The sequence below is a fragment of the Anomaloglossus baeobatrachus genome, chromosome 2 (genome assembly GCF_048569485.1).
Source record: "Anomaloglossus baeobatrachus isolate aAnoBae1 chromosome 2, aAnoBae1.hap1, whole genome shotgun sequence".
NCBI classification, from domain to species: domain Eukaryota; kingdom Metazoa; phylum Chordata; class Amphibia; order Anura; family Aromobatidae; genus Anomaloglossus; species Anomaloglossus baeobatrachus.
Genome location: NC_134354.1, coordinates 48,494,780 through 48,506,909, shown reverse-complemented (window position 1 = coordinate 48,506,909; position 12,130 = coordinate 48,494,780). Strand labels below are relative to the sequence as shown.

At 48.1% G+C, this 12,130-nt stretch overlaps 1 protein-coding gene across 8 annotated transcripts in view; it reads left to right on the top strand.

Annotated features, from left to right (window-relative positions):
- Positions 1-12,130, top strand: part of SYNJ1 (synaptojanin 1) — a 191,692-nt gene that overhangs the window by 129,703 nt on the left and 49,859 nt on the right. For all 8 annotated transcript variants that reach the window (XM_075335047.1, XM_075335051.1, XM_075335048.1 and 5 more), the window contains 3 exons: positions 135-213; positions 7,276-7,438; positions 9,509-9,718. In XM_075335047.1, coding sequence (XP_075191162.1) covers positions 135-213; positions 7,276-7,438; positions 9,509-9,718 — 452 coding nt within the window. The remainder of the gene's footprint in view (positions 1-134; positions 214-7,275; positions 7,439-9,508; positions 9,719-12,130) is intronic.

Sequence of the window (12,130 nt, the reverse complement as noted above, 5' to 3'; positions counted from 1 at the left end):
CATATAATGGCCAGCAATAGTGTCATTCCTCATGTTCACACACTGGACAAAATATACTGAAGACTATTAATTTATTTTAATGTAAAACGAATGAACTCTGCTGTTCGGGGGTAACGATTTATTCATCGGTGCAGGTTTGTCGAGGATAAAATGTGGGTCACGTTCCTTGAAGGAAGTTGTGCTCTTGCAGCTCTATCCCTTAATGGTGTGGAGGTAAGTGGCAGTTTTGTATAAGAAGACTACACACTATTTTTATTAATTTTTATTTTTTTTTTTTAAACTGATATTTGCAGAGATCCAGAAGGATGATTAAATTGCAAGGTCCATCACTTTGCTTATAAGGCTATGTGCACATGTAGTGGTTTTTTTCCCGTGCTTTTTCCTTGCAGATTTTAACCAACACTGCAGAGAAAAACGCATCCCAGCAAAATCTGGGAATCTTCACTTGCTGTGCACACGCTGCTTTTTTTTTTTTTTTTGTGCAGATTTTGTTGTTGAATAAAGAAGCAGCATATCAATTATTTCTACATTTATTTCCTGCATTTCATTAATCCACAGCATTGCTTTTTCACTACAACGGATTATATTGTAGCACTGACACTGCGCATACAGCATGGTATGTGAGGCTCTCTGTAGCTCAGTAACCCGGAGTCATCATGGTGACGACCCTGGGTTACTGTGGCAGCAATTTGAGTCCCTGCGAGAACATAGATCACAGCATTCAGGGGGTTAAACTGTCGGGAGGTGCACGGGCAGTGAGAACCAGGTCCCGGCTGTAACATCTGAGACCCGGCAGCAATTGCGATTTGAGTACAACACCTGAACCCCCTCAATTGCCATGACTATAAAAAAACATGTTTTAGCAGGAAAAAAGCTGCTGCGTTTGCTTTTTTTTCCATGCTTTTTTTTCATGCTTTTTTTTTTTCCATGCTTTATTTCATGGTTTGTTTTTTTTTATATATCGAGATAGGGAATACGCAGGAAAAAAAGCAGAAACCATTGACAGCCTACTTTTTTCACAATGTGTGCACTGTAAGTCAGGATTCTCGGACACTTTGCTGGAATGCTTTTACCTTGCTTTTATTGATTTAAAAGAAGCAAGGAAAAAAGCATGAAAAAAGCAACGTGAGCACAAGGCCTAACAAAATGCACTTTTTTTTTTTTTTTTCAGCTGCTTTTTTCCTGCCAAAACATGCTTTTTCTTTGTCGCTCCTAATTGGGAGACCCAGACAATTGGGTGTATAGCTATGCCTCCGGAGGCCACACAAAGTATTACACTAAAAGTGTAAAGCCCCTCCCCTTCAGCCTATACACCCCCCGTACTGCTACGGGCTCATCAGTTTTTATGCTTTGTGCGAAGGAGGTCAGACATCCACGCATAGCTCCACAGCTTAGTCAGCAGCAGCTGCTGACTATGTCGGATGGAAGAAAAGAGGGCCCATAACAGGGCCCCCAGCATGCTCCCTTCTCACCCCACTCTTGTCGGCGGTGTTGTTAAGGTTGAGGTATCCATTGCGGGTACGGAGGCTGGAGCCCACATGCTGCTTTCCTTCCCCATCCCTCAATTAGGGCTCTGGGTGAAGTGGGATCCCATCGGTCTCCAGGCACAGGAGACCGTGCTCCATCCACAGCTCCTGAGGACCCTGCTGGATAGGAGCCGAGTATCGTTCAGGGACATGGCCCTGCTACTTGGAGGCACTCTGTGTCCCCGTGGGGACCGCGCACAGCAACACTCCAGCATTGCTGGGTGTGCTAGTGCACCGGGGACAGCAGCGCTGGCTGCATTTGTGCCACTATACACTTCAGCGTCGCTGAGTGTGTTTGTGTCTTTCTTCCCGCCCCCAGCCCTGCCAGTCAGGGGAAGGGCGGGACGCTGTACAGGTCGGCAGCACTGAGGGCTGGAGCATGCTTTGCATACTCCACCCCCCTCACTCTGCACAGTGGGGCACCAGTTCCCGCACTTTTCTGGGTCACGCCCACGGCTCCCTCCTCTCCCCAGGACGCTGGCAGCCATTCCTCTCAGCTCTGCTAACGCTGGAGAGGAGAGACAAGCTCAAAGAGACCCAGGCAGGAATTCTGGTGCCCACACAAACGCTTTGCGCAGGCGGTAAGCAGCACCTGTGGTGCTGGCCCCACTAGTGCAGAAGTGTATTTATAGTTTATATGATTATAGTCTATACTTTACACTGTAGGGTGCACTGTTGATTTGTGGCTATATACCCTCCTGTATTGCTCAGAGGAGACAACAGCATGTCGTCCACAAATAGCAAGGGTGCCAAGGCACTGACTTACTATGCTGCCTGTGCAGCATGTACGGCTATACTGCCGGCAGGTTCCACTGACCCTCATTGTGTGCAATGCCCGGCCCCTGTGGCACTTTCTCAGCCGGAGCCTCTGCTAGGGGTGGCCCAGGGAGAACCACCTGTTAACACTGTCCAGGTGACAGGGACGGAGTTTGCAGTTTTTACTGAAAGACTTTCTGAGACTATGGCTAAGATATTAGAAGCCTTGCAGTCCAGGCCGGCATCTCAAGCCATGGGCACTGTGCAATCATTGCACCCTGGTCCCCCTCAGTTGGAACAGCAATGTCTTCCTGGGGTGTCTCATGGATCCCAGGGTGAGGTCTCTGACACGGACCGCAGCCCCAGACCGACTAAGCGAGCTCGCTATGATATCCCCTCGACATCATCACAATGTTCAGGGTCTCAGCGAGAGGACTCTCTGTATGATGAAGCGGAGGTAGCTGATCAGGATTCTGATCCTGAAGCCGCTCTCAACCTTGATACTCCTGATGGGGACGCCATAGTGAATGATCTTTATTGCGTCCATCAATGAAATGTTGAATATTTCTCCCTCAGCTCCTCCAGTGGAGGAGTCAGCTTCTCAGCAGGAGAAATTCCGTTTCAGGTTTCCCAAGCGTACAAAGAGTATGTTTCTGGACCACTCTGACTTCAGAGAGGCAGTCCAGAAACACCGAGCTTGTCCAGATAAGCGTTTTTCCAAGCGCCTTAAGGATACACGTTACCCTTTTCCCCCTGACGTGGTCAAGGGCTGGACTCAGTGTCCCAAGGTGGATCCCCCTATCTCCAGACTTGCGGCTAGATCCATAGTTGCAGTGGAAGATGGAGCTTCACTCAAGGATGCCACTGACAGACAGATGGAGCTCTGGTTGAAATCCATCTATGAAGCTATCGGCGCGTCTTTTGCTCCAGCATTCGCAGCCGTATGGGCACTCCAAGCTATCTCAGCTGGTCAGGCGCAAATTGACGCACTCACACGTACATCTGCGCCGCAGGTGGCGTCCATAACCTCTCAGACATCGGCATTTGCGTCCTACGCTATTAATGCTGTCCTGGACTCTGCGACCCGTACGGCGGTTGCAGCCGTCAATTCGGTGGCAATACGCAGGGCCTTGTGGCTGCGGGAATGGAAGGCAGATTCGGCTTCCAAAAAGTGCTTAACTGGATTGCCATTTTCTGGCGACCGTTTGTTTGGTGAGAGATTGGATGAAATCATCAAACAATCCAAGGGAAAGGAAACATCCTTACCCCAGGCCAAACCAAAAACACCCCAACAGAGGAGGGGACAGTCGAGGTTTCGGTCCTTTCGGGGTACGGGCAGGTCCCAATTCTCCTCGTCCAAAAGGCCTCAGAAGGATCAGAGGAACTCCGACGCATGGCGGTCTAAATCACGCCCTAAAAAGACCACCGGAGGTGCCGCTACCAAGGCGGCTTCCTCATGACTTACGGCCTCCTCACACCGCATCCTCGGTCGGTGGCAGGCTCTCCCGCTTTTGCGACACCTGGCTGCCACAAGTAAAAGACTGTTGGGTGAGAGACATTTTGTCTCACGGTTACAGGATAGAGTTCAGCTCTCGTCCTCCGACTCGATTCTTCAGAACATCTCCGCCTCCCGAGCGAGCCGAGGCTCTTCTGCAGGCGGTGGGCATTCTGAAGGCAGAAGGAGTGGTGGTCCCGGTTCCTCTTCAGCAACAGGGCCACGGTTTCTACTCCAACCTGTTTGTGGTTCCAAAGAAGGACGGGTCCTTCCGTCCTGTTTTGGACCTAAAACTGCTCAACAAACACGTAAGGACCAGGCGGTTCCGGATGGAATCCCTCCGCTCCGTCATCGCCTCAATGTCCCAAGGAGATTTCCTAGCATCGATCGATATCAAGGATGCTTATCTCCACGTACCAATTGCTCCAGAGCATCAGCGCTTCTTGCGCTTCGCCATAGGAGACGAACACCTTCAGTTCGCGGCACTGCCGTTCGGCCTGGCGACAGCCCCAAGGGTTTTCACCAAGGTCATGGCTACAGTAGTTGCGGTCCTCCACTCTCAGGGTCACTCAGTGATACCTTACTTAGACGATCTGCTGGTCAAGGCACCCTCTCAAGAGGCATGCCAACACAGCCTCAACGTTACTCTGGAGATTCTCCAGAGTTTCGGGTGGATCATCAATTTTCCAAAGTCAAATCTGACACCGGTCCAATCACTGACATATCTTGGCATGGAGTTTCATACTCTTCCAGCGATAGTGAAGCTTCCGCTGGACAAACAGCGTTCACTACAGACAGGGGTACAATCTCTCCTTCAAGGTCGGTCACACCCCTTGAGGCGCCTCATGCACTTCCTGGGGAAGATGGTGGCAGCAATGGAAGCAGTCCCTTTCGCGCAGTTTCACCTGCGTCCTCTTCAATGGGACATCCTACGCAAGTGGGACAGGAGGCCGACGTCCCTAGACAGGAACGTCTCCCTCTCTCAAGTAACCAAAGCTTCCCTTCGGTGGTGGCTTCTTCCCACCTCATTATCGAAAGGAAAATCCTTCCTACCCCCATCCTGGGCGGTGGTCACGACGGACGCGAGCCTGTCAGGGTGGGGAGCAGTTTTTCTCCACCACAGGGCTCAGGGTACGTGGACTCAGCAAGAGTCCTCACTTCAGATCAATGTTCTGGAGATCAGGGCAGTGTATCTTGCCCTAAAAGCGTTCCAGCAGTGGCTGGAAGGCAAGCAGATCCGAATTCAGTCGGACAACTCCACAGCGGTGGCTTACATCAACCACCAAGGTGGGACACGCAGTCGGCAAGCCTTCCAGGAAGTCCGGCGGATTCTGCTGTGGGTGGAAGCCACAGCATCCACCATATCCGCAGTTCACATCCCGGGCGTAGAAAACTGGGAAGCAGACTTTCTCAGTCGCTAGGGCATGGACGCAGGGGAATGGTCCCTTCACCCGGACGTGTTTCAGGAGATCTATTGCCGCTGGGGGATGCCGGACGTCGACCTAATGGCGTCACGGCACAACAACAAGGTCCCAACATTCATGGCTCGATCTCAAGATCACAGAGCTCTGGCGGCAGACGCCTTAGTTCAGGATTGGTCGCAGTTTCAGCTTCCTTATGTGTTTCCTCCTCTGCCTCTGTTGCCCAGAGTGTTACGCAACATAAGGGCCGACTGCCGCCGCGCCATCCACGTCGCTCCAGACTGGCCGAGGAGGTCGTGGTACCCGGATCTGTGGCATCTCACGGTCGGCCAACCGTGGGCACTGCCAGACCGACCAGATTTGCTATCTCAAGGGCCGTTTTTCCATCTGAATTCTGCGGCCCTCAACCTGACTGTGTGGCCATTGAGTCCTGGATCCTAGCGTCTTCAGGATTATCTCAAGAGGTCATTGCCACTATGAGACAGGCTAGGAAACCAACGTCCGCCAAGATTTCCTCCCTAAGGTGGTATCCCCTTTTCATCTCAATCAGGACATCTCCTTACCCTCGTTTTGTCCTCATCCAGTTCACCAATGTGAAAAGGATTTGCACTTGTTAGATCTGGTGAGAGCACTCAGACTCTACATTTCTCGTACGGCGCCCCTGCGCTGCTCCGATGCACTCTTTGTCCTTGTCGCTGGCCAGCGTAAAGGGACACAAGCTTCCAAATCAACCCTGGCTCGGTGGATCAAGGAACCAATTCGCGAAGCTTACCGTTCCTCGGGGCTTCCAGTTCCCTCAGGACTGAAGGCCCATTCTACCAGGGCCGTGGGAGCGTCCTGGGCCTTGCGACACCAGGCTACGGCTCAGCAGGTGTGTCAGGCAGCTACCTGGTCGAGCCTGCACACTTTCACGAAACACTATCAGGTGCATACCTATGCTTCGGCAGATGCCAGCCTAGGTAGGCAAGTCCTTCAGGCGGCGGTTGCCCACCTGTAGGACGGAGCCGTTACGGCTCTATTATGAGGTATTATTTACCCACCCAGGGACTGCTTTTGGACGTCCCAATTGTCTGGGTCTCCCAATTAGGAGCGACAAAGAAGGGAATTTTGTTTACTTACCGTAAATTCCTTTTCTTCTAGCTCCAATTGGGAGACCCAGCACCCGCCCCTGTTTTTGTATACACATGTTGTTCATGTTAAATGGTTTCAGTTCTCCGATATTCCTTCGGATTGAATTTACTTTAAACCAGTTTATAATTTTTTCCTCCTTCTGGCTTTTGCACCAAAACTGATGAGCCCGTAGCAGTACGGGGGGTGTATAGGCTGAAGGGGAGGGGCTTTACACTTTTAGTGTAATACTTTGTGTGGCCTCCGGAGGCATAGCTATACACCCAATTGTCTGGGTCTCCCAATTGGAGCTAGAAGAAAAGGAATTTACGGTAAGTAAACAAAATTCCCTTCTTTGTGTGCAGAAAAGAAGCACACAAAAAAAGCAACGTGGATGCATAGCCTAACACTGGAAACCGCCATTGTCATGTCAAAGCAGTGATTACTCTGTCGCCGCAGGGAGAGTCCTTCACTATGAATAAGGGTGCGCTCACACAAGCGTGAAAATCGGACGAGTGCAATGCGAGAAAATCTCTCATTGCACTCTAACCAATGTTAGTCAATGAGAGAGAGCAGTTAGTCAGCAAGCTGCGATATTCTGCGAGAGCCGTGTCCTTCGCACCCATTCAGGTGAATAGGTGCGAGAGATACATCGGACTGCACTCTGATGTAATCCCAGTGCAGTGCGTTATACGCACAGGCTGACAATTGAGGAGATGGGGGCTTAACCCCTCCCTGTCCTCCGCAGCGCCCGTCCTCAGCTTCACAGCTGTGACCTGATTGCAGGATCAGGTCAGAGTCACATGACACTCGGCTCACGCTGTCGCATCGGATGCCATACGCTCGTCTGAGTCCAGCCTAATAAGTGTAAAATAAGAGCTGAAGCCTCCAGCAATCGTAATAATCTGAACCAGTCACTATTTCTTCTCATAACGCCGATTGTAACAGATGATCTTTGCTGTTCATGCAGGTGTTGGGGAAGACTATGAGTATTCAGCTGAAGAATCCGGACTGGATCGCTCAGGTGGAGGAGGAGATGAGTTTGGAGAGGATAATCGTAGCACTGCCTTGTTCTACAAGCTCCACGCTGCTGGGAGAAGATGCAGACGTCGCCGCTGACTTCGACATGGAAGGTGATCGGTCAAAGATCACCGCAGCTTTAATAATCATATGTTGGGATGGGGTCTGGCATCCATACCTTTCTGCTGCTATCATAAGGGGGCGCTGTAAGCAGACACTGCAGAGGAAATGTATTGCGAAATGTGACCGTGTCATCCTCTGGAGAAAAGAGCAGAGTTCTGAGCAGGAAATCCTATTTTTCTAATTGTCCAAGTGTCAAAGTCCTCTTAGAAGGCTAAATAATAGGAAAAAAAGGCAGCTGCACTCTGAAATACTAAAAAAATGCAAACAATGAATGCAAGAGTATAGATATGCATTATTGCTTAAGAAAATGTAGGAAAAATTGAGATGTTTAGCATACAAAAATGGCCTTTTCTATATCTGTCCAGTAGCCACTTCAAGGCATATCTTGTATACTTGGAGCCTACACTGAAGTGACGCCTCTCTGGGTTTCAAATCTCCATGTATATGGACAAATAGGGACCGGCTATTAGAGAATAAAATAATCTGTGGTTAATGAGGGTGCATTATGGACATGACTCCATAATGTAGACAAAAAGACTGACCGCACTCCCAAAATGCAGTCTGAACAGGTGCAAAACTGAACATGACATATACTAACAAACAGTTGCACTCTGAAACGCTAAAGCATACAAACAATGAATGCAAGAATTCTTGCATTGTTTGCATGCTTTAGCATTTCAGAGAACTACTGACTTTTTTTTTTTATTATACGTCCTGTTCAGTTTTTCACCTGTTCAGACTGTATCTTGGGAGTGCCATCAGTCTTTTTGTCTCTTAAGCTGGTGTCACACATAACGACAACGACGTCGCTGCAACGTCACCATATTCTGTGACGTTGCAGCGACCTCAACAGCGACGTTGCTATGTGTGACACATAACAACGATCAGACCCCTGCTGCGAAATCGCTGCTCGCTCCTGAATGCTCCAGGTCATTTTTTGAACGCTGCTATCCCGCTGCGCCATGCTGATAAGCTGATAATCCTTTTGTTTGACACCGCAGCAGGGACGCTACGCTACGTCTGAAACCACACAACAACCGTCGACGTCGCTATGATCGCTGCTCCGTCGCTGCTTTTTATAACATGTTTGACAGCTTACTAACGATCATCTATGGTCGCTGCTACGTCACAAAATATGGTGACGTTGCAGCGACGTCGTTGTCGTTGTGTGACCCCAGCTTTAGAGGCCATAGGACCACTTGGCACTCAAAGTTCCTTTACTTCCCAAATGCTGAATTAGGCAATTTTGTTTCAAAAGGGTCTAAGAACTTTCTACCATTGTACTGTTGTAGAGTCTGTGTAACTCCTTCACATCACTGGTTATCCTGCTGAATCTGATGAAAGATGTGACCAGCTGTGTGTGCTCTCTGTGCTCTGCCCCTTCATATTTGTTTCAAAGGTGGTCTGATGGAAGGGTGATGTACACAGGAGATAAGAGATTGGAGGGTGGGAAGCATCCAAATCTTCAGGGAGGAAGATGACACTGGCTTTATTTTGACAGGAAAATTCACTAGGCTGTTTGAAGGGTGAATCACATAGGTGTACAGAAATAAGAGCACCCTCTGGAAACTGCAATGGGGAGAGGGGGGAAAATCACCCCTTTCTTGGTATCTGTTTCTGACTGCACTAGAGAGAATTGATAGCTAATGAGGCCTTCAAGGAGAACTCAGTATAGGAAGGACGTTTTGCTGATATATATGAGGTAGTGAAGACGCACAGCTCTTACATCCAGCATGTATTACTGCAAGGGACACTCCAACATGAGATCACGCTTAAAACTGCATATCGGGGAGGGGTCTGAAAATGAGTGACGGAATAAAGATGGCCAACTTTTACCTTTTTTAATTTGCGGTAACTGTTAACATAAGAATTATTTCTTCTATATTCCATAGCGTTTACTGACGATCAGTGAGTGGTGGTAGAGGAGGGCAATCCTCCTGTGACTGACTAACTAGTTCTCCGTTGTTCTATAGGGATGATGTATAGACCCTCATCATCATTGTCACTATATTGGGGCCTGTTTTTCCAGACATGTGACCAGGTATCCATCCATCCCACAGGTGACGTGGATGACTACAGCGCGGAAGTGGAGGAAATCCTCCCTCAGCATCTACAGCCGTCATCATTCTCCACAATGGGATCATCCCCGAGCTCTTCTCCTCGTACAAGTCCATGTCCCTCACCCACCATGCCAGAGGGACCCCCTCCTGCTCTGCCGGTGCGTCCAAGTCGTGCTCCTGCAAAGACCCCCGGACCCCCTTCATCTCAAGGTATATTCCCTCAATGTCCACCACAATCATTCATTGTAAAGTCAACATACAATGTACTACGTCGGCGCAGGTTAATGAGCAGCGCGTAAACTATACTCACCATACACATTATGAAAGTCACATGTTTCCTTATAATGGGGGTAATAAAACAAAACAAAAAAAAGAACACCACTCTACTGCCGGATCCTCACCGGTCTCATGGCTTCCACTTCCGTCTGGGGCATTACGTGACCACTGAAGCCAAACAGGCCTCAACCCAATCAATATGAAACTCTGGGAGTAGTCCATAAAGCTCCAAGTGGAGCAATGGCTGCTTTTGGGTACAGAGTTTTGGCGTTCGTGCTCCAGGAACTTCATCAGACCCTTGCAAAGGGGACATCCCATGATTTGTTAAGGTGTGTCCTCCATGAAGGGGCAACTTGGGCAGTTCTGAGTTTAGCACCTGTTTTGGACAAGCGTGAATGACCCCATCCATTATTAGTCCTTATTCCCGGTGGTCAATCTTCCAGACGCCTTGTCGGGCTATACATTGCTGGCAGGAAGAGCTGGATCTAACTCCCATCAAGACGTTGGCTCTTTTGATGGATTATGGATCTTGTTGGGTTTCCACAAGCCAGGCTTAAATGTGTTGTCCCTTGAACAAAGTTCAGTTTAATCAATGGATCTTGGGATAATAATAATTTCCACAATTGGATGTGATTTTAAAAAATGTTCCTGTGCTGAGAATCTTGTATACTTTGTGTCACTGCTGTGTACTGTGTAATGGCTGTGTCTGACCGAACAGGGACATGGTCTGATCATACCACATCTTCTGGGTAGGAGGAGGTCACAAAAGATTGTTTACAGACAGTGCAGAGCGGGATTACCATTGATTCTGTTTGTGAGGTAAAACATTTCCCTGTCTGGTTGTGTTTTTTGTTTTTTTTTTTTTAGTTTTAGTTTTTTAAATGGTTTTACCTCACAGAAAGAATCCGCTGTAATACCTTTTATAGTTATTTGCATCCTCGAAAACTAAGCAATTACCAACACAAAATCAGATTACATGTGTACTAGCAGGATATAGCAGCCCCCCATGATAAAGGTGGGGGCAGCACAGCAGCAAAATGATGGAACCAACCTCTCACATCCTTTCAATATTGGAGGAGGTGGCTGCCTAGTATTGCACATGCACACAAAGCTTGTACATGGGTACGTGTGATGCACAGTTACAGCCATTGGTAACGTCCATACGATTATATCAGGCGGCTGATCAGCACTATAGTGCACCGCACAGGACAGGCACCCCAGTTCTCCCAACCAACACTAAAGACTGCATTCCACTTAAAAAGGAAAAAAAACGGAAAAAAAAATAGTTTGCTCGCTCATCACCAATTACAAGCCATTCACCTGTATGTCCATCACATGACCAAGCCTGAGTTTTATCCACTACACTCGTGTTGCTGGTTCCTATCTAATGACCGCAAACAGAGATCTTTAAAACTGATGAAGGAATCAGAATTGCTGGACAAATTGTCAACATCTTAAACATGCAAATGATACAACATTGATAGCAAAAAGCAGAGATGGAAGGAAGGACTTATTATGGAGAGTCAAGATGGAAAGCTCAAACATGGGACTCCTACTCAATACAAAGACAAAGATATTGACTACTGCCAGGTACAATCTGGACACATTTGAGATGGACGGCGGCAAACTGGAAGGTGTAAAGTTCTTCAACCTACTCAGATTGATGGTCCCTCAAGATGCAACAGCAACACCGGAAGTCAATAAGAGAATAGCAATGGGGAAATCACCAATGAAGTCACTGGACAAGGTCCACACATCAAGGAACATTTCACTGGAGATGAAGGCATGGCTCCTACATAGTCTGGTCTATTCTGTGGTCACGTGAATGTGAAACCTGAACGATAAAGAAATCAGAAGAAGAATCAATGCCTTTGAAATGTGGAGCTGGAGAAGGGTGTTACCAATACCATGGATGGCAAGAACAAACAGATTTTGGAACATATCAAGTCAGACAGGCCACTCAAAGGAAGGATCACCAAGCTACGACTGGCCTCTCATATGAAGGGAGCATTCACTGGAGGAGGACATCATGGTCGGAAGAATAGAAGGAAGAAGGCGAAGAGGAAGACCAGCAACCCGATGGCTTGATACAATCTGGATAACTGGGGAGAACTCCCTGTTGGACCTATCTAGGCTGCACAAGATCGATCTTGCCACAGAGCATTCACCCATCAAGACGCCATGGCTTAAGATTGAGTTGAAGGCCGTTAAAAAAAAAAAAAAAAAAAAATTTAAAAAAAAAAAACGGAAGGGGGGAAAGGTTTACAAAATGTTCCTATGTGTGATTAAGGATGACTTCATACAGAATCTACTCTATAGTCTTAATTTATGTTAAATGTTCAATAT